The sequence below is a fragment of the Hyperolius riggenbachi genome, chromosome 1 (genome assembly GCF_040937935.1).
Source record: "Hyperolius riggenbachi isolate aHypRig1 chromosome 1, aHypRig1.pri, whole genome shotgun sequence".
Lineage (NCBI taxonomy): Eukaryota > Metazoa > Chordata > Amphibia > Anura > Hyperoliidae > Hyperolius > Hyperolius riggenbachi.
Genome location: NC_090646.1, coordinates 457,734,225 through 457,754,970, shown reverse-complemented (window position 1 = coordinate 457,754,970; position 20,746 = coordinate 457,734,225). Strand labels below are relative to the sequence as shown.

At 43.2% G+C, this 20,746-nt stretch overlaps 1 protein-coding gene across 2 annotated transcripts in view; it reads left to right on the top strand.

The window, feature by feature from the left end:
* Positions 1-15,721: 15,721 nt before the first annotated feature.
* The window catches only part of SEZ6L (seizure related 6 homolog like), a 575,113-nt gene continuing 570,088 nt past the window's right edge, over positions 15,722-20,746 (top strand). The window contains exons 1-2 of one of the 2 annotated variants that reach the window (XM_068238978.1): positions 15,722-15,928; positions 16,359-16,542. In XM_068238978.1, coding sequence (XP_068095079.1) covers positions 16,449-16,542 — 94 coding nt within the window. In that variant the 5' untranslated portion in view covers positions 15,722-15,928; positions 16,359-16,448. Of the gene's footprint in view, positions 15,929-16,216; positions 16,543-20,746 lie in introns of both variants that reach the window. The other variant, XM_068238971.1, reaches the window with a different exon arrangement.

The following is a 20,746-nucleotide window of genomic DNA, read 5'->3' as shown; positions in this document are numbered from 1 at the left end:
CCTGGCTTGTAATTAACAGTTTTAGGCAGTGTTTACAAACAGCTTACTGTGTGACTCATGCAGAGCTTGGAGAGGGTGTGTAAAGCTTCTGCCAATGACAAGCAGTGCTGCACATTCCACACATTCCAGCCTCAGCCCGACAGAGCCAACAGAGGAAAGAAGAAAAGATTTATTACAGAGACAGTGCAATTAGGAAAGGCTGCAGTAAGCCAGACCACATTAGAACAGGCATAGGAACTTATAGGATAGAAGAAATAAGGCTCAAAATTTTGTTACAGAGTCTCTTTAACCACTTGCCGACCAGGGGATTTTTCAGTGATCGGTGCTGCGTGGGCTCTACAGCCCGCAGCACCGATCAGGAGTGCAGCAGGGCGATCAGACTACCCCCCTTTTTTCCCCACTAGGGGGATGTCCTGCTGGGGGGGTCTGATCACCGCCGGCTGTATTTGCTTAACGGGGCCTCCGCAGCGTTCTCCGCCATCTCGCCCGCTCCCTCCCTCTCCCTCCCCCTGTGAGCTGCGCAGGACGGATTTCCGTCCTGCGCATTGAAGGATAGGCTTCAGCCTATCATATGCCGGCGATCCCCGGCCAATCAGAGGCCGGGGATCGCCGATCTGCCTTACGGCGGCGCCGTATGATGTAAACAGCGGGGATTTCTTCCCCGCCTGTTTACATTTTGCCGGCGAGCCGCGATCGGCGGCTCTCCGGCTGTTCACGGAGACACCCTCCGTGAACTGACATGGAAAGGCCACTCGATCGAGCGGCCGTTTCCATGGTAACCCGCAGACGACCAGTTTACGCCAATCGGCGTTAGCTGGTCGTCAAGAGATTAAAGAGGAACTGTAACTAAGGATTGAACTTCCTCCCAATCAGTAGCTGATACCCCTTTTCCTATGAGAAAATGTCTACCTTTTCTCAAATAGATAATCAGGGGGGTATGTATGAATAATATTGTGTTGAAATCCCTCCTAGAGTGTGATGTCAAGACCTAGGTCCTGACAGTTTTCTGTCTGTGAACCTTGATGCATTGTGGGAAATAACAGCTTTTTCAAACTACCAAGCAACCAGTATCTCTCTCTGTGCATACGTATATCAATAAAAAACAACCTTTTAGCCTATCACATAGTTTTGGGTGGAGTTATAGATAATGGAACTTGGTGCTGTCAGGTTTTTGTCATGTCTTCCAGTAGTAAAGATGATCACGTGCAGACTGATTGTGGATCAAACAATATGAACAAATTACATGGCGCATTTAAATCATTTCTTGATCTCTCCTCTATTTTTGTAACTTCTCACTTTGCAATGTATTGATTTATTCTTTCTCCTTTTCGTTAAAGTTCTTCTTTAACGTTTAGCACAATGGGATGGAAGGAAGATTCATCCGAGAAAACAACTTTGCCCCATTCTACCGCTGTTCAGTCCAGGTACTTCCTGCAGAATGTAAGTCTGTCCATATTGTTTTGCTTGGAAATAAGTGGTTTCTTTGCTGCCCTTCTTGACACAAGGCCATTATGATGATTTTCTAAATGATAAATGGCTCTTTCAGGCACAATATCCTTTTCAGCATTTTTTTTTTGCATGTGAGGCCAATTTGATGCAAAGCAATAATGACTGCACGCATTTCTTTGAAGATAACCATTGTTCAAACAAGAAGTCAATGATTTTAGGGATATCTGCTCCTCTTTCACAGCAGTCAGCCTACCTTTATAACTCAGAATGATAGAGTAATTTCAGCTGTACCTTCTTCCTCTGTGCTGATGATAGGATTATACTGAAATGGGGTTAGCTGATCACTTTATGCTATGGTCAAAATACAGTGATTCTCTATAAGAGTCATCTTTTTATGCTAGTTTAACTCTTTGAAATCAATGAATATGCATCTGATTACTCTGCACAATGATGTAAAAAAATATGTAAATCGCCCCATGATTAAACGAAGATGCAAATTTGCAAAACACCTGTATCTCACTGCCAAATCTTTTGGCCAATATTGTAGAGGCACTCAGAAAGCCTTTGTAGCACTAGCATACGAGCAGGGGCGCCGCCAGGCACCAAGCAGGCCAACCAGCCGCTTGGAGCCTCATGTTTTTAAGGGCCTCGGAGGCTCCGTGACGTCGTTGTGATGTCACACTGTTGTCCGTACTGGGCTGGCCGCGGCGTCTATTCATAGCCTAGCCTGCAGCCCCGCTCCAGTCTGCATAGTCTTCCGGCAGGCAGAGCAGGGCTAAGAGAAGATGGCGTCTGAAGCCCTGTACTGGAGACTATTTGTGTCTCCAGTACAGGGCTTCGGGCACCATCTTCCCGTAGCCCTGCTATTCCATTCAGCACAGGAGATATGCAGGAGGAGGAGCTGCATGCCAGAGGCTGGCGGGAGAGGAGACTTCTGTCAGGTGAGTAAATTCTTTTTTTGCAGGTGAAATGTTACCCAAATTGCGTGTATTTTCTGCTGAAATGCTGCCCACATTGCGTTTATTTTCTGCTGAAATGTTGCCCAAATTACGTTTGTTTTCTGCTGAAATGTTGCCCAAATTGCGTTTGTTTTCTGCTGAAATGCTGCCCACATTGCTGCCCACTTTTCACGAACCTCGTCCCCCCCCACCCCCACCTAATAAATTGCTGGGCCTGGTTACTGTAAGTAGTTGTCTTCTCAAGTTCTCAAAGTATTTGATGTGCTGCTGCAGCTGCTCACTTAGTTCAGGCTTGTATGTATTGGGCTGGGCTGGCTGCCTCAGCCTGTGATCATCATCATCAGGCCTGAGTGAGGCCTGCTGTGTGTGTGTGTGTGTGTGTGTGTGTGTGTGTGTGTGTGTGTGTGTGTATACTGGGCTGGCTGTGGTTTTGTGTGTGTGTGTGTGTGTGTGTGTACTGGGCTGGGCTGGCTGTGATCAGGCCTGAAGCCTGTGTGTACTGGGCTGGGGGCTGTGTATAAGCTCTGGGGCTGGACTGGCTGTGATCAGGCCTGAGGCTGGTGTGTACTGGGCTGGGGGCTGTGATCAGGCCTGAGGCCTGTGTGTACTGGGCTGGTGGCTGTGTTAAGCTCTGGGGCTGAGCTGGCTGTGATCAGGCTTGGGACTGGTGTACCGGGCTGGCTGTGTGCTCTGTTGCGCATGCTTCGCTGTGTTTGCTCCTGCATATCGGAGCATTGTGTGCTAGTGCATTACTACTGCCGTGACCTCTTGTGCAGCACTTTACAAAGTACATAGTCATGTCACTGACTGCCCCCAGAAGTGCTCACCATCTAACCCTACCATAGTCTAATGTCCTACTTAATGGTCTCTATTCACAATAACGTGCGGTAATTGTTGTTTTGGTCGCAAAATTACCTCCAGTGATAATTTTGAGTATGCACTAAACATGATTTTCCGAGTGTGATAATGATAAATGTTCGATAAAAGTGTGTAAAACATTTAGAAATTCACCCTGTGTGTATTTAGAGAGTTTAGCCTTTCTAGTTCACCCTCATCTGTGACTAATCACAATTTTTTTTTTGTCCATTTTGACATGTAAGCATCATGCAGTTGGCTCCACCCCATGCCATGGCCACACCCTGGCTCCACCCACATGTCATGTCCACACCCACTTTCTGCAGAATAGCCACGCCCTGCGGTGCACTTCACGCACCGCAGGATAGGGCCACTTCCTGCAGTCTGCTTGGGGCCACAAAAACCTTAGCTGCACCCCTGCATAGGAGGAGGAATTAAGATGTAAACTTGATGTTACTGCTTAGGCTTAAATTAGTAAAATTGTCTGGCACCCCTCCAGTGTGGGTTTATGCTGTATCAAATTACTAACAAATGCTATCTTATGCATGACACTTTTAGTATACAAATTGGAAAGGGTGGCTTTTGAAGGTGTCCTAAGCTAAATACCCACCAGAAAGACAACAGATCATGGTTCGGGGATACGCATCAACGAAAGATGAGACGATCAATTGTTCCCCGATCTATCCTCTGATCGCAGTAATTAGCACCAGGGTCAATGCAGATCTGAACAGAAAGCGCACAACAATCGTGAAATCGGCCGTCGGTGAACATCATTTAACAAACTTTTGATAAACAATGTTACACAATATCATGCAAACGGTCATTCATCATTTATGATTTGACGTAAAAATCTTCTGGCGGGTATGGAGGTTAAACCGATGATCAACACATATTGTAGTCATGTCCACTTTTTTTGGTCAGAAATATAAACCTATTGTGGCCAATTCCTTTGACCCAATGACCTATATGCAGTTATTGGGATCAGGAACAGTCAAGAGTTGTTATCTAGTGAAAAGTTTATGGCCCATTTGCTTTTCAATTTTTCTCCTGAGTTTTCTGCTAGGTGATATTTTTACACCTTGTCATAAAATGAATTTTTAAACCACCAGCAAGCAAGAAAATACTCAAAAATATTTTTGATAATACCTTTTCACCAAATTTTCGGTACTTTTTCAATTATAAGAGAATATGAAAATGATCTCCTAGGAGATAAGTAAGGAGAAAAAGGTAATTGCATATGGACCAGTGCCTGTGTCTCCTGGTGGCATGGAAATACATAATGCTCCAAGAAGGGATCAATGGCATAACCAGCATTTCTGAGCAGTAAACAGTGGGCTTATAAGATGTCACACTAACAAAGATTCATCAGATTCAGCAATTGAAGAGACTCCACACCACAGGCTGCAGCAGTAAGCTGCATTGGAGCTAAGACATACACCAATGTGACACAATCCATTTCACCGACATTAACTCTTTCAGGTACAAAAATACATTTTCTTACATACAAATTACAACAATAGGGAACTACCCTATACAGGCAATCTAGGCAGATGCTTGGGTAGGTATCGAGGGGCCCACCTACCACCTTCTTTAACCTCTCTCCAATTCAGCTTACCAAAACTACCACAAAGGAGCATAAATCTACTACCTTGCCTAGGGCCCCATTACATCTTACTCCATCTCTGACCCTATACTAATAACATGAGGAATTCCTGTCAACAAAAATGTAAATGTTCTCAGCAGCACGTTTTCATGTATAAGTCATATGATACAAGCATCTGTTTGAGTCTCAATGTGGCATAACACATTCTCATCTGTCATTTCATTGTCATACCTAAAATTATAATGCAAAACAAAAACAATTTTTTTCACTTTCTCTGAACACTGATCAAAGCATTCTTATCTTTTGGCTGCATACAGTAAAGTCTCTTAATCCCGCTTAGAATTTTACAATCTGTAAGTGCGCTGCACAGTCCTTATGGAGCCAAGAATCCTAATGACATTTGCACTAAACATCCTTCAGATCTCTGTGCAATTAAATCACCACGGTGTCTCATACAACCAACATCGGCCGTGTATGGGGTTCCTCCAATCATTCAGTGAGTGTCTCCACCACACCCCTACAGAGAGCAACTTTCCATTTTGTTGTGACCTTTAAGTGATAGGGGTCTGCAGCGCTTTAGGGGCAATTGAAGCCTCCCCTCTGCCAATGGCAATAATCTTCAGACACCTCCACACTGGATTCAGCTTCCATTGACCTCACCTCAGAAAATGAGCCTTACAGACTTCATAGTGAAATTCTGCTATTGCCATTTATTAAAAATATAGTTGCGCACTCTTATTTACAATCCTTTTAAAAACAGCATGAGTTTTATGGGGCTCTCCACCATTCTTGGCCACCGGGCTGTTTTTCTGTGCGCCCCACCTGCCAAAATCCCAGACCACGTTGCTCCTCGCTATTCCACGCTGATCGGCCTCCTCTCCTCAGTTCCGTGCTGGGGCTCCACCCATTTTAGCACAGAGTTGTTTGGAAAATTCTTAATCCCTCTTGCATACCTTCGCAAGAGTAGCATGTCTCTGCCCCCCACCAGCCATGTGGTCACGGTGTACAAAGCACCTCCACCTCCTAGCTAATACTTCTCTCATATGCTTGTATGCTAACTTTAACCATTCTGTTGGTCTTGTCAATATACACCATGCCACATGGACACAAGACCATTTACTGCGTATGAGCTTTTTCACTAAATTGATCTCAAATCCATACCTTTTCTCTAGTCTGCGGATTTAAAATAAAGTCCCCCTTAATTACTGCACTGCAGCAGGTACAATTGCAATTGTTTCCTGACACTCTTCTGTCCACTTCCATTATCACGAACATCTGTTCTCCCCACCAGATTCCTGATTGTCATACCTCCTTTGTAAACAAAAAAGGGGGCTAATTAAACAAATGACCATATTGTCTATCAAGGGTTTATCTACAAATCATGGCCCTCCCAGCAAAACTTTGATGGGCCCCCCAATGTTCACACCTTTTCCCTTGCCAACCCTTTTGACCCTCACAGACTGGGGGCCCATCTTGCAAGGGTCATGAAACAATTGTAGCCATCATGATCTTCACGCCCATAACAAGTGCAGCCATACAAATGCCTGAGCTGGAGGATGGACCCCTGTATTGGAGGGAGTGAAGTTTAGGATTGGGAGCCCCTCACTGCTCTGCCCCCACTCCACTATCACAAGGGCGGCTCCCTTGTAGTTACACCCCATTTGTCTATCGTGTACCAATACCCGCATATAATTCCCCTTATCTTGCAAGAATGAGTACCAAAGGCAGAAAAAAATGTATCCTCCCTGGTCTTTGTTTGCAACTGGAGTTTAAGATTAGCAGGGTCTCAAGATCTACTGGGGAAACCTCCTCTTTAAACCTACATACCTTGCCACTAGAGATGGCCCGAACCTCCGATTTTCGATTCGTGTGAACTTTTGCGAACCACAATAGACTTCAATGGGGAGGCGAACTTTGAAAACTAGAAACACTTATGCTGGCCACAAAAGTGATGAAAAAGATGTTTCAAGGGGTTTAACACATTGAGGGAGGCATGGATGAGTGGGATACAGGCCAAAAGTCGCGGGGAAAAATCTGGATTTGACGCAAAGCAGCGTTTTAAGGGCAGAAATCACATTGAATGCTAAATTGCAGGCCTAAAGTGCTTTAAAACATCTTGCATGTGTATACATCAATCAGGGAGTGAGAAAAAGAGAGAACACCAAGAGCCCAATATAGTGTAGTATGTACTGGTAAGGTATAATTGATAGAGTAATAATATTAATTTAATACTCACAAACCAGGGTTACCAAGTAGGCAACCACTGTCAAAGCAGGTGGGGAGATTGTCCTGACCCCACTCAGGATTAAAAAGTCGCTCTCTGTAGTTGAAGAAGGAAGGGTACAACCCTCCACCAAGGGTGGACTTGATGTAGATAATAGGATAACAGAGGCGCCAATAGGATAAAAAACACTAAAAGAACTTAAAAACCCATCTTGGTAATAGAGGAGGCAGTGGTGGACTCACCCCCTCCAAGCAGAACCCACGACTGTGGATTTTCAGTCAAAACAATTTTATTGGATACTCCAAATAAATTGCAACGCGTTTCACGGGATACAAACCCGCTTCATCAGGCAATAACAGATAGGAGTAAACAGCTGTAACAGAGACAATAGAGTAAATGAAACTGTAGTGCTTTGGCAAAATTCATTCTGATTATTTGGACATTGATTTGGCTATGAATATATTTCAATAGTGGCATAAAAATATGTTGCATAAATCTGCATGCATATGCATGAACCTGTGTTTGAAATACATGCAATCGACAGAGAATTGTGGTATACAATAGCAAAGATTATTGGGGGAAAAAAAAAAAATCTTTGCATACCTAGCATACCTATACATAAACCTGTGTTCGACAAACATACAATTGACAGAGGATTGTGGCAGGAATTAGTATCTAAACTATTGCTAGACTCTAGCTAGCAATAGTTTAGATACTAATTCCTGCCACATTATTGGGAAAGATTTTTCCCAATAATCTTTGCTATTGTATACCACAATTCTCTGTCGATTGCATGTATTTCAAACACAGGTTCATGCATATGCATGCAGATTTATGCAACATATTTTTATGCCACTATTGAAATATATTCATAGCCAAATCAATGTCCGAATAATCAGAATGAATTTTGCCAAAGCACTACAGTTTCATTTACTCTATTGTCTCTGTTACAGCTGTTTACTCCTATCTGTTATTGCCTGATGAAGCGGGTTTGTATCCCGTGAAACGCGTTGCACTTTATTTGGAGTATCCAATAAAATTGTTTTGACTGAAAATCCACAGTCGTGTGTTCTGCTTGGAGGGGGTGAGTCCACCACTGCCTCCTCTATTACCAAGATGGGTTTTTAAGTTCTTTTAGTGTTTTTTATCCTATTGGCGCCTCTGTTATCCTATTATCAATCAGGGAGTGTAATTAGAGTACTGCTTCACACTGACACACCAAACTCACTGTGTAACGCACCACAAACAGCTGTTTGTGTTGTGACGTCAGTGCTGGACTGGTGTGCACCATGACGAGAGTGCAGGTGATTGCGGCATTCAAGCCCATATGGTCGCCGGGCTGAGGTAGCTGAATGACAGTACAGTGACTGTCCAGCTGATCAAATTTGGTCTGTCCACTATGAAGCAACGACCTTATTATCTTTGGTGTGCCCCCCCCCCCCCTACTCTCATATAGCCGTCGGTCATTGCTTCATTGTGATTGCAGTGCAGCCAGAAAAATTAGGCAGGCATGTACTCAAAAGTAGTATAGCGGCCGGAATCCACCTGGAGTCCTGGACCCTGTTGGTGGTGGCGGAGAAGGCAGTCAAGCGGCCTGCGGACAGAGGTGCTGTGTGGGGAGACTGACTTAGTCTTCGGGTGGGCAGTAGCCCTCCGGGATCCATGCCCCATTAATTTTGATAAAGGTGAGGTATTGAACACTTTTGTGACTTATGCGACTTCTCTTCTCAGTGACAATGCCTCCAGCTGCACTGAAGATCCTTTCTGACAGGACGTTTGAGGCAAGGCAAGACAGAAGTGGGATGGCAAATTGGGACAGCTCTGGCCACAGGTCAAGCCTGCGCACCCAGTAGTCCAAGGGTTCATCGCTGCTCACTGTGTCTACATCCACACTTAAGGCCAGGTAGTCGGCTACCTGCCGGTCCAGGCGTTGGTAGAGGGTGGATCCAGAAGGGCTAAGGCGAGGCGTTTGACTAAACAATGTCTGCATGTCTGACATCACCATGAGATTGCTGAAGCCTCCTGTCTGTCCTTGTCTGCGTGGACATGGGAGAAGGATTACTGGCAGTGGTACCTTTATTGCGTTGTGCTGTGACATCACCCTTAAACGCATTGTAAAGCATAGTTGCCAGCTTGTTCTGCATGTGCTGCATCCTTTCTGCCTTCAGGTGAAGTTGGTAACATGTCAGCCACTTTGTGCCTATACCGAGGGTCTAGTAGCATGGCCACCCAGTACAGCTCATTCCCCTTGAGTTTTTGTATACGTGGGTCCCCCAACAGGCTGGACATCATGAAAGACACCATCTGCACAAAGTTGGATCCAGACATACTATCCAACTCCTCTTGCTCTTCCCCAGTGACGTCAGGTAAGTCCTCCTCCTCCCCCCAGCCATGAACAATACCATGGGAACGTTGAGCAGCACAAGCCCCCTGCAACGCCTGCTGTGGTTGTTCTTCTGCTGCCGCCTCCTCCTCCTCCAAAGAAACACCTTCCTCATCATCCGAGTCCGACACCCCTTCCCCACATGACTCTCCCATCTCTTGCTGCCACAAGTGTTGAGGAAACATCTGGTTCTGATGAGAATTGAACTCACAACGCTTCCTCTCGGAACTGTTCCTGTTCACGCTCCTTTACAGCTTGAGCCACCATTCTACGCACAGCATGCTCCAGGAAGTAAGCGTATGGGATCAAGTCGCTGATGGTGCCTTCACTGCGACTCATCAGGTTGGTCACCTCCTCAAACGGCCGAAAGAGCCTGCATGCATTTTGCATGAGCGTCCAGTTGCTGGGCCGGAACATCCCCATCTCCCCAGACTGTGTCCTTCTACTGTAGTTGTAGAGGTACTAGGTGACAGCTTTCTCCTGTTCTAGCAGGCGAGAGAACATAAGGAGGGTAGAATTCCAGCAAGTCGGGCTATCGCAAATTAGGCGTCTCACCGGCAACTTGTTTCTCTGCTGAATGTCCGCAAAGTGTGCCATGGCCGTGTAAGACCGCCTGAAATGCCCACACAACTTCCTGGCCTGCTTCAGGACATCCTCTAAGCCTGGGTACTTTGACACAAATCTTTGAATGACTAGATTCAGCACATGTGCCATGCAGGGTACATGTGTCAGCTTTCCCAAATTCAAAGCGGAAATGAGATTGCTGCCGTTTTCACACACCACATTGCCGAGTTTGTGCGGGTTTAGCCACTGATCCACCTGTTTGTTAAGAGCAGCCAAGAGAGCTGCTCCCAGGGCCGGCCTGAGGTTTCACAGCGCCCTGAGCGAAACCTGATTTTTGTGCCCCCCCCCCCATCCTCTTCCTGCGTGCGTGCACACACATGCATGCACACACATACAGGCCCATATGCAATTCACCTTTTCTCCTGAGATATCTCCTAGGACAGTGGTTCCCAACCGTTTTGACGTTGTGACACAAATGCTCAGATCTCCGTGACAGGTAGGTGCCTCCAGTATAGGTAGCCAGGTGTTGGTGCCCTCAGTAAAGGTAGCCAGCTATAGGTGCTCCCAGTATAGGAATTAGGTGTTGGTGCCCTCAGTATAGGCAACCAGCTATAGGCGCCCCCTTGGAAGCCGGCGCCCTGAGCGACCACTCCGGTCGCTCAGATCAAAGGCCGGCTATGGCTGCTCCAGTGTGACTCTCCGCTTTGGGGAAAAACACGTCTAAGATGGCATGACACCGTCGTACCTGGCATGCAGCACAGGCCCTGGGGAGCTGGGGCTGTGTAGCTGGAGAGGAGATTGCAGCACCCTGAAGGGAAATAACAAAAACAAAATTGTACTCACCTTTGGAGAGGGAAGCCTCAGGATCCCCAGAGACTTCCCCATCCTCCTCAACCAAGCAGTTACAGCACTGCCTCCCCCAAAAGACCATTGACAAAGGGTTGTTGACTGTTATTGCCTGCACAGTAGCACGGACCCGATCAGACTCTGCTTTTTCTGCCAAAGCCAGATTGGGTCCATGCTACTGCACATGAGTGAGCCATCTGCACTTGCGCAGTAGCACAGACCTGATTGAACTTGGCTTTTTCTGCCGAAGTCTGAGTGATTCCGTGCTACTGGGTAGACGCGCTGTGCCATGCGCTTCTGACCTTCTGGGGCCTTAGCACAGGAACGGCCTGGTGGAGGAGGAGGAGGGAAGCCTTTTGAGGACCCAGAGGATTCCAACTTCAGAGGTATGTATCTAAGTTTTTAATTGCAAACCTTACAGGTTTTCTTCAAGGGAAAACCCTGCCCTTACAAGTTAACAAATAAAGGTATATAAGGTGACAAAGAAACCAGTTGAATTATGAAAGTGGCCATCAAACTCTGCTCTGTTTTTTTTTTTTTGTTTGTTTTTATGTAAGGAGTGTAAATTTCACTAACATGACTTCTATTAGCTTACCTTTTCTGTAACCTGTAGGGGGCCAACCAATGGAGGGACTGGTATCCAATGCCACCAATTGACAGATTATTTGGGGGCCACCTTAGAAATTACAGAGAGAAGTCATGGGTAAAGGGGACACCACTAACCCAGATGCAAGAACAATGTAACCCATAGCTCAACCATATTTTATTTTATCAGTAATTTGAAAGTATTACGTATTAGAGGATGGGCACAACATTCCGGATTCACCGGCCTTCCTCAGATGCCTAACCTCAGTTCTGACAACCGGTAGTCCTTACAACACACCCTAACAGGGTGGGCATGATCCTAAAGGCAAATTATATAATATGAGATGTAAAAACTGAAAATAATTTAGAGAGCTGTGTTTCAAAGAAAACCTTCTTTCACCTAATTTATGCCATCAGGCTTCAGCATCCTCAGTCGGTCTATCAAAAATGTATCACCTCTCAATAGGAGATTGCTACAATCTGTTCCCTCAGTGGCCATCACTTCCTCAAGTACACACCAATGTAGTTGGCTCGGTAGGCCTCAGACTTAAGCAGCCCCACAGAGGTCTTTCCAAAATGTAGAATGCTGCTTTTATGCTCTGTAAGGTACAGGCTAATTTTTACGTGAGGTCTGGCCCACATATGCCAAGCCAGACTGACATATGATCATAAATGACCCCCGAGGAGTTGCAAGTAAAGTAACCCCTGACCTGGCTCTTGGCTCCAGATCTAGAATTGGATACTGCATTGCCTTTAATGATACCTGAACAATACTGAGAACCCAGGCAAGGTAATGTACTGTGTGTACACTTCATCCATTGCCAAGATAGGGTAAAGATAAAGATTAAATTCATAAGAAATAAGAACAGGACCAAGAACCAACAGGAGCTTTACTGGACATAACATGGCTTAGTATGTGGTCTTCTCATAAACATTTTTTTTTATTTGAGCCCAGAAATACACTTTTATTTTCAGCCAGACATTTATGTCACTTGTCTTTTCTGACAGTAAGATTACTAACCCTATAGAAATTCATTGGTAGGTTTTACTGAAGGTCATTTACCTGAGTAAACCACATGGTGGATCAGGGGAGGACTGGCCAGGGGAGATTTCCCCCCAGGCTGCCTCTTATTTAGTGATTTAGGGCTGGCACTGTGCCTGGTGAATTCAGGTTTTTGTATAAGGCAATGTGAAACACTAGGCTGAATGAGGGAAATAAATGCCCAATTACAGAGCAATTGCAGGACGGGAAAGCTAGTAAGTATACACAGCATGATACAGAGCAGAGGCTTGCCTGCAGGGTCCGTGGGAAAAAAATCTGTCTGGTCTCTCACCATTGTTAACTGCATGTGCACAGCTACATAAGATATTGTCTAGGTTGAAAAGTTTTCGACAGTCCCTAGACTCCAGAAGGGCTGCTTACAGACAGTCCCTAGACTCCAGAAGGGCTGCTTACAGACAGTCCCTAGACTCCAGAAGGGCTGCTTACAGACAGTCCCTAGACTCCATAAGGGCTGCTTGCAGGACTTGTGTAAGTGATAGAAACCCTAACCGTTGTAACTCAAAATGTATTATGTGCCCCCCGGGGCCAGTGCATTCATACTTTACCTGTCACGCTGTTCCTCGAGTGTCCTTGCTGTGACTACCGACATATAGCACGTGGGGCACGTGTGTGATGTCATTTGGGCTGGGGCTGCCGTGAAAACGGGCCTCTAGTTTGTGTTTTCCCCCCAGGCCAAAAGGTCCCAGTCCTCCCCTGTGGTGGATAGAGGACCAAATTTCTTGCCTTGAGGCTTTACAGTCCTTTCTACTCTTCTCTGTTTTCTGGGATCTTCCAGGTGCTCTGGTTTCCACCCACTCCTCAACAACATATTAGTAAATTAAATGGTTTCCACCAAGACTGACCCTAAAATGTGGCAGGGAGGTTAGACTGTAATCCTCTCTAAAGAATGATGAGTGGAGTGACGTGAGCTGTTCAGCATAATCTGTAAGGATTGGGTAATGTACACACTATTTACAGGAATAAAAACTTGTCAAAACACAGAAGGGCATTAACCAGCATGCAAATGGACAGAGCAAAACTGCACAATCCTGGATCATTAAATGTCAGTGAGAGGTAGTGTAGACCTCTATAGCTGTATTTTGGACAAGATCTTACAGATTTTTTTTTTTGCGAGGAGGGGGGGGGGGAGTTATTTGAATGTTTTTTAAGAAAGTAAACAAAAAGTCATTGGCAAATTTTTTTTTTTCTGGCGATTTTCTAGAGTCTCACCCTTCGTGTATAAAAGAAGCCTCCAAAGAGGAAAAATGGTAACTTACCACTGGTGCTCTGCCACCATTATTACACTGCAAGTAAAAGGGTTTATACAGGTGAAACTAAAAAAATTGGACTGTCATGCAAAGTCCATCTATTTCAGTAATTCAACTTAGATGGTCAATAATTAATATATGAAATATGAACCCTTTGCAGGTGTTTTGGGTTAATTAGCTGATTGGAGTCTGACACTTGGAGCCTAGAATATTGAACATTTTCACAATATTCTAATAGTATGAGAATTTGATTTGGTGTTTTTTTTTTTCATAAGCTGTAAGCCAGAATCATCAAAATTATAACAAATAAAGGCTTGAAATATCTCTCTTTGCATGCAATGAGTCTATTTCATGTATTAGTTGTACCTTTTAAGTTGAATTCCTAAAATAAATGGACTATTGCACGATATTCTAATTTTTCAAGTTTCCCCTGTAGTGTGTAAAGTGGCCTCTAATGATACAATTTGCAGAACTATTGTTTACGGATGATTGTTCATATGAACGATCAGAAATGATAGTTTAGGACTACTAACAAAGAAAAAATTCCTAACCAATCTGATCTGATTAATGATTTTCAGATCGATCCTGTCAATCTGATTGGATTGGTTAAGAGATTTTTTGTCCTTTAGTGGTCCCAAGTGATAATTTCCTACCGTTCATATGAATCATCATTCATAAACAGTCGTTTGAAAAATTGTATCATTAGTGGCCACCTTTAGTGTTTAAGTATGGAGTGGAAGAGAATCTATTTATAGGACTAGTTTGTTGGGAAACTCCACATCCACTTTCAAAGGAACTCAAGGTTAGAGACATATGGAGTCTGACATATGTATTTATTTTTAACCACTTGAGGACCGCAGTGTTATGACAGCGGATCACCCCTGTGCCTCTGGAGGGGACAGCCGTGTGACACGATCGCAGCGCTGTACAGCCTAATTAGATGGCGGTTTCACAGTCTAACAGTCTCCGAGCGGCGATCGCCGCTGGGAGACTGAAGGTGGAGCGGAGCCTACCAAGTGGAGATGCGTGCACATCGGCGCGATCGCCTGCAAAAGCCAGCCCGTGAACTTGACAGACGCCAATTGGCATTAGGCGGTCCTGGATCTGCCGCCGCGGTAACGCCTATCGGCATGACGCAGTCTTTAGGTCGTTAAACAATACCAGTTGCCTGGCAGCCCTGCTGATCTTTCTTGTCAATAGTGTCTAAATCACACACTTGAAACAAGTATGCAGCTAATCTTGCCATATTTCAGAAACATCTTTTCATGCTTGTTCTATGGCTGAAGGTGTTAGAGACAGATGATCAGCAGGACAGCCAGGCAATGTGCATTGTTTAAAAGGAAATATGTTAGCCTCCATATTTCTCTCACCTCAGGTTCCATATAAGCCATATGCATTCTAATGAATCTAGAAAACATAAAGCTGGAGTGTAGGATATTTAGCCAGCATTATCACGACAAGGCGTCACCTGGGACAACACATAAATAGACCACAAGCTGGGCCGCCGCTCAGAGGGTGTGTGCAGCCCTGTCTGGGGACACTTTTACTTTGATGGAGGAAAAGCTCAAGAGCAGCATTAAAAAAGAATCAAATATTTAGTAGTTGCTTGAAACAAATTTCCCATGGTAGAACACTGCAGCAGTTAAACAGGCAATCATTTTTTTTCAACCACTCAGGTTTTAACCAAGAAAACTAATCAAAAATAATGATTTACTTCAGCAAAGTTCCATTAATTTACTATTAATTGCACATCCTGTATGCATGATCAACTATGACTATGCATGACTATGCATGATGGTATATTTGAAAAGCATACAGCATCTGAAGCTTTCTTTCACATGAGAGATTATTCTATGACATGACATGCTATAATGTGCAGTGGAGTGACTGTACCACAGGCTTCCTTTGGCTAATGGCTGAACAGATGAAGCATGCACTCTATCCAGCGCTTGTGTCTATTTTTACTCTGTGCTGTCCTATTGCACGCTTCCCTCTGCAGTTGGTGTAGTGCATGCCTTGCTCTCCATGTGTCTGTTCCTTGTAGCACTTTGTGGCTGCATTCTGCCAGTGCGTTGCCTTGGATGATAGAATATTATGAGTGCTTCTTAGCAGCAGCCTACCAGAACACAACACACAGCCTGACACGTTAGGTTGGTACTGAAGATACACGCTTCATGCTTTCCTTTCTTCTCTTAGCATCTCTGTCCAGAATTAATCTCCTCTTGCTGTGTCTAAATTCCCCTCTGCTGTATCCCTTCTCTGCTGATCAATGCTGCTTACTTTAGTTTCCTATTCACTCTTCTCTCTCTCTCTGCCTTTTGTCTCCGTTCTCTCTTTCCCTGTGTCTCTACTCGCTGCTTGCCCTCTCTCTGTGTCTTTCTCTCTCTCTTCTTTATCATGCTCCCTTGTCTCACTCACTCCCTCCTGCTCCATTTCAGTACAGTAGCATTCTTTTCATAAACAAGCACAGAGACTTCTCTGTGCATCGTTGCCGTGCCTCTGTTTCCTCTTCCCCTTTAATCAATAGCCACACCAGGAGAGTTGCTCACATGAATGAGTCCTTGTGAATCTCACCCCCAGACATCTTTCAGTGGATGTACGGAGCTGAGCTGGAAATCTTGCTCAACTACCCTTGCTAATCCTGCTATCCTCAAAGTCTAGGGCTTTATCATGCTGGCCCGCGGAATATGCGAGTCTCTGGGTCTCAACATCTACCCCAGCATCCTGATCTCCCTCATCCTCCTGCTAGGAGCCCAGGCTGAAGGTAAGAGGATGCTCACAGCATCACTTCCTATTCTTCCTATACTCTCATCTAAGGCGTCTATTTCTTTAACTGTTAATGCTTTTGTTTTAATGCTTTAGTGCTTTTATTTTACTGATTTAAAATGTTAGAGAAGAAAAGCCTTGCAATGCTTCTGATTTCTTTTAAAAGAAATTAAGCAGTGGGGAACAGCTATATTTTTAAGACTTAATCAATAAGGATCATCTCGGTGCTAAATGGTCCAGTTATGGGGTAATGTTGCTGAGAAAGTACTATATTAAGGAATAGGAGGCACATGCTGTCACTGCTACCTATTGGACAAGTACCAAAGTGCTCCACCATTCCATCAGAGAGATCCTGTATGCATTTTACAGCACAGCTCATGTATGTTTACAAAACTGATAATCAGCAGTTTCCCAAGATGTTCTAGTCTGGCATTGACTTATTATATAGGCTGAGGACTGTGCTGCTGTATGCCTGAAAAACATCATAGAGCAAGATGAGAATTTCTTTAAACTTTCTGGCTCTGGGAGTTTTTATTCATTAAAATAACAGAAGTGTCAATGTCCAAAACGTGATCCCCGAGCACCTGGCGCTGTATTCAGGCCAAATATTCTCGGAGTGGTTCAGAGCAAGTTAATCTCTTAGCAAGATACAGCTTTGGATCTTTATAGGCAGGAGAGTAAGAATTTCAGTTTTTTGATCTTTTGCTTCTCATCCCCTTTGCTATTATTAACCGGATATGAAGCCTTTTTAGATAGCAATCGATTTGATTTCCTTTTCTTGAATTTCCTAGCAGCTTTCTGCAATGGTCACAGTTTTCTTACGTCTCTGTATTACTTAGATCAGCTGAGCTAATCGTCTGATGTATGTTATCTCTTCTGCTTTGTGATGTCTATGTATCCTGATGCTATGAAATGTTTATTAAAAAAAAGATATGGCCTCTTTCTTAGTAATAGAAAAAGATCTCTCAAGAGCCCAGCCATTCACTGTCACATTAGGGATGTGCATTGCAGAATCCAGTGTATACATCCTGGTGGATTTTGTTTGCATCATTCTCACCTTATTGACTGTGAGTACAAAAGAATGCTATGGGTTGGAAGGCTGAGGTTACAACGATCTTGATAACAAATATTTGTGGAAGTTTACTGGTCTGAGAAATAGACAGTGAGATCGATTTATCAAGTCAGGTGCAAAGAAAACTGGGACAAAAAGTAAAGCATTTGCCCAGAGCATCCAAACAGAATCCTTGTCTCATTTAACAAATCAAATCAAACCTGAATGGTTGCTGTGGGCAACTGCTTCACCGGTACTCCGGTTTGGGTTTGTCTTGATAAATCGTTCAGATTGTCTATAAATCAAGACTCCTGGGTAGCGGAGGTTAATGATTGAGGGTGTGTAACGTGCTCAAAATCTGCAAGAAATTTTTATGACTACTATGAGAGCAATTTCTCTAATGTGATATACATGTAGAATATTAATAAGGTCTTAATAATATTGGCAACACGTGATTGTTCTACTCAATCTACAAGTAGATGTGAAGATATTTCCCTACAGAAGCAGCTTTGCGGAGCTTATGAAACTCACATGTAGACACAATGGCTTCAAAGCTAAACAACAGAGCATTCAAAGAACAATAAACTGAGTCATCTGTCAGAATGTTTTACAGCATGTACCAAAGAAACTTTTATTTGTACTGACAACAGTCTTATATAGCATACCAATGATGAATTTCATTATTCATTAAGGGACGACTGGGGTCAATGGATCCTACTAGCTTTAAATCTTTATTGATCTTCATGCAAACAATTAGCCAGCAACTATAACAGGTTAATGTGTTTATTAATATAGAATAAATGTTGGCTTTCAAACAACCCTGCAGTGAGCATATGGCTTAAGGTGTCATCCTGGAGCACATTTTAATTTTGTTTACATTGTTTTGTTTGAAAATAGGGTATAATACAGTATTACATAATTAAAGTTATTGAAACTATGTACTTTCTGGTTTTAAATAAGTGTTCAAGTTTAATTATATTTTTGGGGGAGGGACACAATCAATGGGAAATGAATAATATTACTGATGACAGATGTTCCACTCAATCAACTGGAAATGGGATCCTTGGACTTTCCACTATTTTACTAACAACTGTACAAAATGCTCAAAAAGCATAAAATGAAAGTTCCAAGTAGTAAAGCCTTCACCACTACACTGGTGATTGAGAATCACTAGTACCTAGCCCCAGCCTTACTGATACATTAAGCTACAGTATATTGCTTAACAACGTGCAAAAATGACCCAAAAAATCTTTCCATGATGTTGGCATGATAAAGTATTTGTATCGTGTGATGTAAATGTTGTCAAAGTTTGGAATTCCTTGCTGAGTCATTTTACAAAAGTCTAGCTCATTGGTGCATGCTTTGGTTAAGGGGTGGTGACATCTATCTTACAGATCCTGTTGTTGTTTTTTTTCCCTTTTTCAATAATTGTGAGCTGGCAAGAGGTCCCTTTCCAGCCCAAAATATTGTGTGTGTACATTGGGAATGGTGTCTGGCGATACAGATAGTTCTATGGACTGTGTATAGTTTTTTTATCAAAATGTAAATTTGTCCTGTTTGAATACAGAGATTCCAGTGACTGGTTTTTAAGATCACCTGATCGATCAAATTACTGATGATGAAGTCAAGTCTGCTTGCTTAGTTAGTGTACATGCTCATCCTTTGACTAAGAATATTAGTAACTGTTTAGATCACTGGAAAGCTCTATCTCTAAGTTATATAAAAATAGAAGTTCAAGTAATAGCATTAGTGTTGCAAAGTGTACATGCATAAGCATCTTTTTAGTAGACACAATAACTAAAAGAGTGTAGAAAAGCACATGAATCATTCTAATCTGAGAATTCTTAAGGGTTCTTTTTGTATAGTGAGAGAATTAGAAAAGTTGATTGGAATTGCTTGCTCTTGACTAGATCCTCTAGATGTTTGACTGCTGTCTCTTTGGAATGACAAATAATCCCTTAACCTGTGAATCCTTCCCAGCACAGCCAAGAATAAATATCATAGGTAATACTCATCAGACCCCAGTTGTGGTCCAGACCTTCAGGCAGTATATCAATATCACTGCTTTGAATTCTGTGAATGATAAATCTTCACAGCAAATTGTTGTATAAACTGTTATGCATTTATTTTCTTTACATAAACTGTGAGCTGTGTTTGAATAAATACCAATGATCTGGAAAGCAAAGTGGAAATGGGTTCCTTCTTGTTCAGCGTAAGATTCTGTTTAGACAAATATGAGACTATTCCATTGAATTCAATTACTTGGTCAGTATTAGTGACCTTAAGATTAAAAAAAAGATCTAAACGCTATGTGATTTTCGTTCTAACCTCGTGAACTAACACTATCAGTGATGCTTTGGCTGTAAATATTGTTAGCATGTTAGATGTAAGAGATGATATGATTTTATCTCTGTAATAGAGTTGGTGTTTTCTCCAGAAAGGCAATGTCATGGTCATGGCTAGTGAAAATTTTCTGTGATATGGAACTGAGCGATTGCCAGAGTTCCTGTCTCCAGCACTACATGTGTGTCTGTTGGAGATTGTTTCTTTGATTAGAGGACAGAACTGCCACATCATATGTCAATTGTTATTATCTGCATCTCTCTGGCAAACTGATTCCCAGTTAATGGAATGCCAAATACAGAGTTGGATAAGAGTAGAAGACTTATTAAAGATCTAAACATGATGTGTTGATTTTAAAAACAGCGTCCCATTCTTACTTTGATACTACAAGCTTGTCATCCTTTCTGCCCAAGAGACAATAGAATTTATAGAGTGATATTGAAGCTAAGAATGTTTGCTTGAAGGTTCTTCTTTGGTGATACCTTTTTTAACTACCGTAAATAATATTTTCTCCCCTGACGTTATTGTTGTGTATGCATGAGATGAAAATGTGTTCCAAGCAACAAAACGCACTGTGTGGGTGAAGGTTTGGATGCATACTGGTGAGATGGATAACCAAGCATCTTCTTTTATTTTTTTTATTTGTCAGTGTTTTCAACAACTAATTCCTACAGGAAATGCCTCTCATGGCCAACTAAAACATAACTTTTATTAAGTTGACTGAAAATATGGGGCAGCAACAAAAATATGGGGCAGCAACAAACAATAACATAGACATGATGCAACCTGAATGAGACCGAGGGGAACT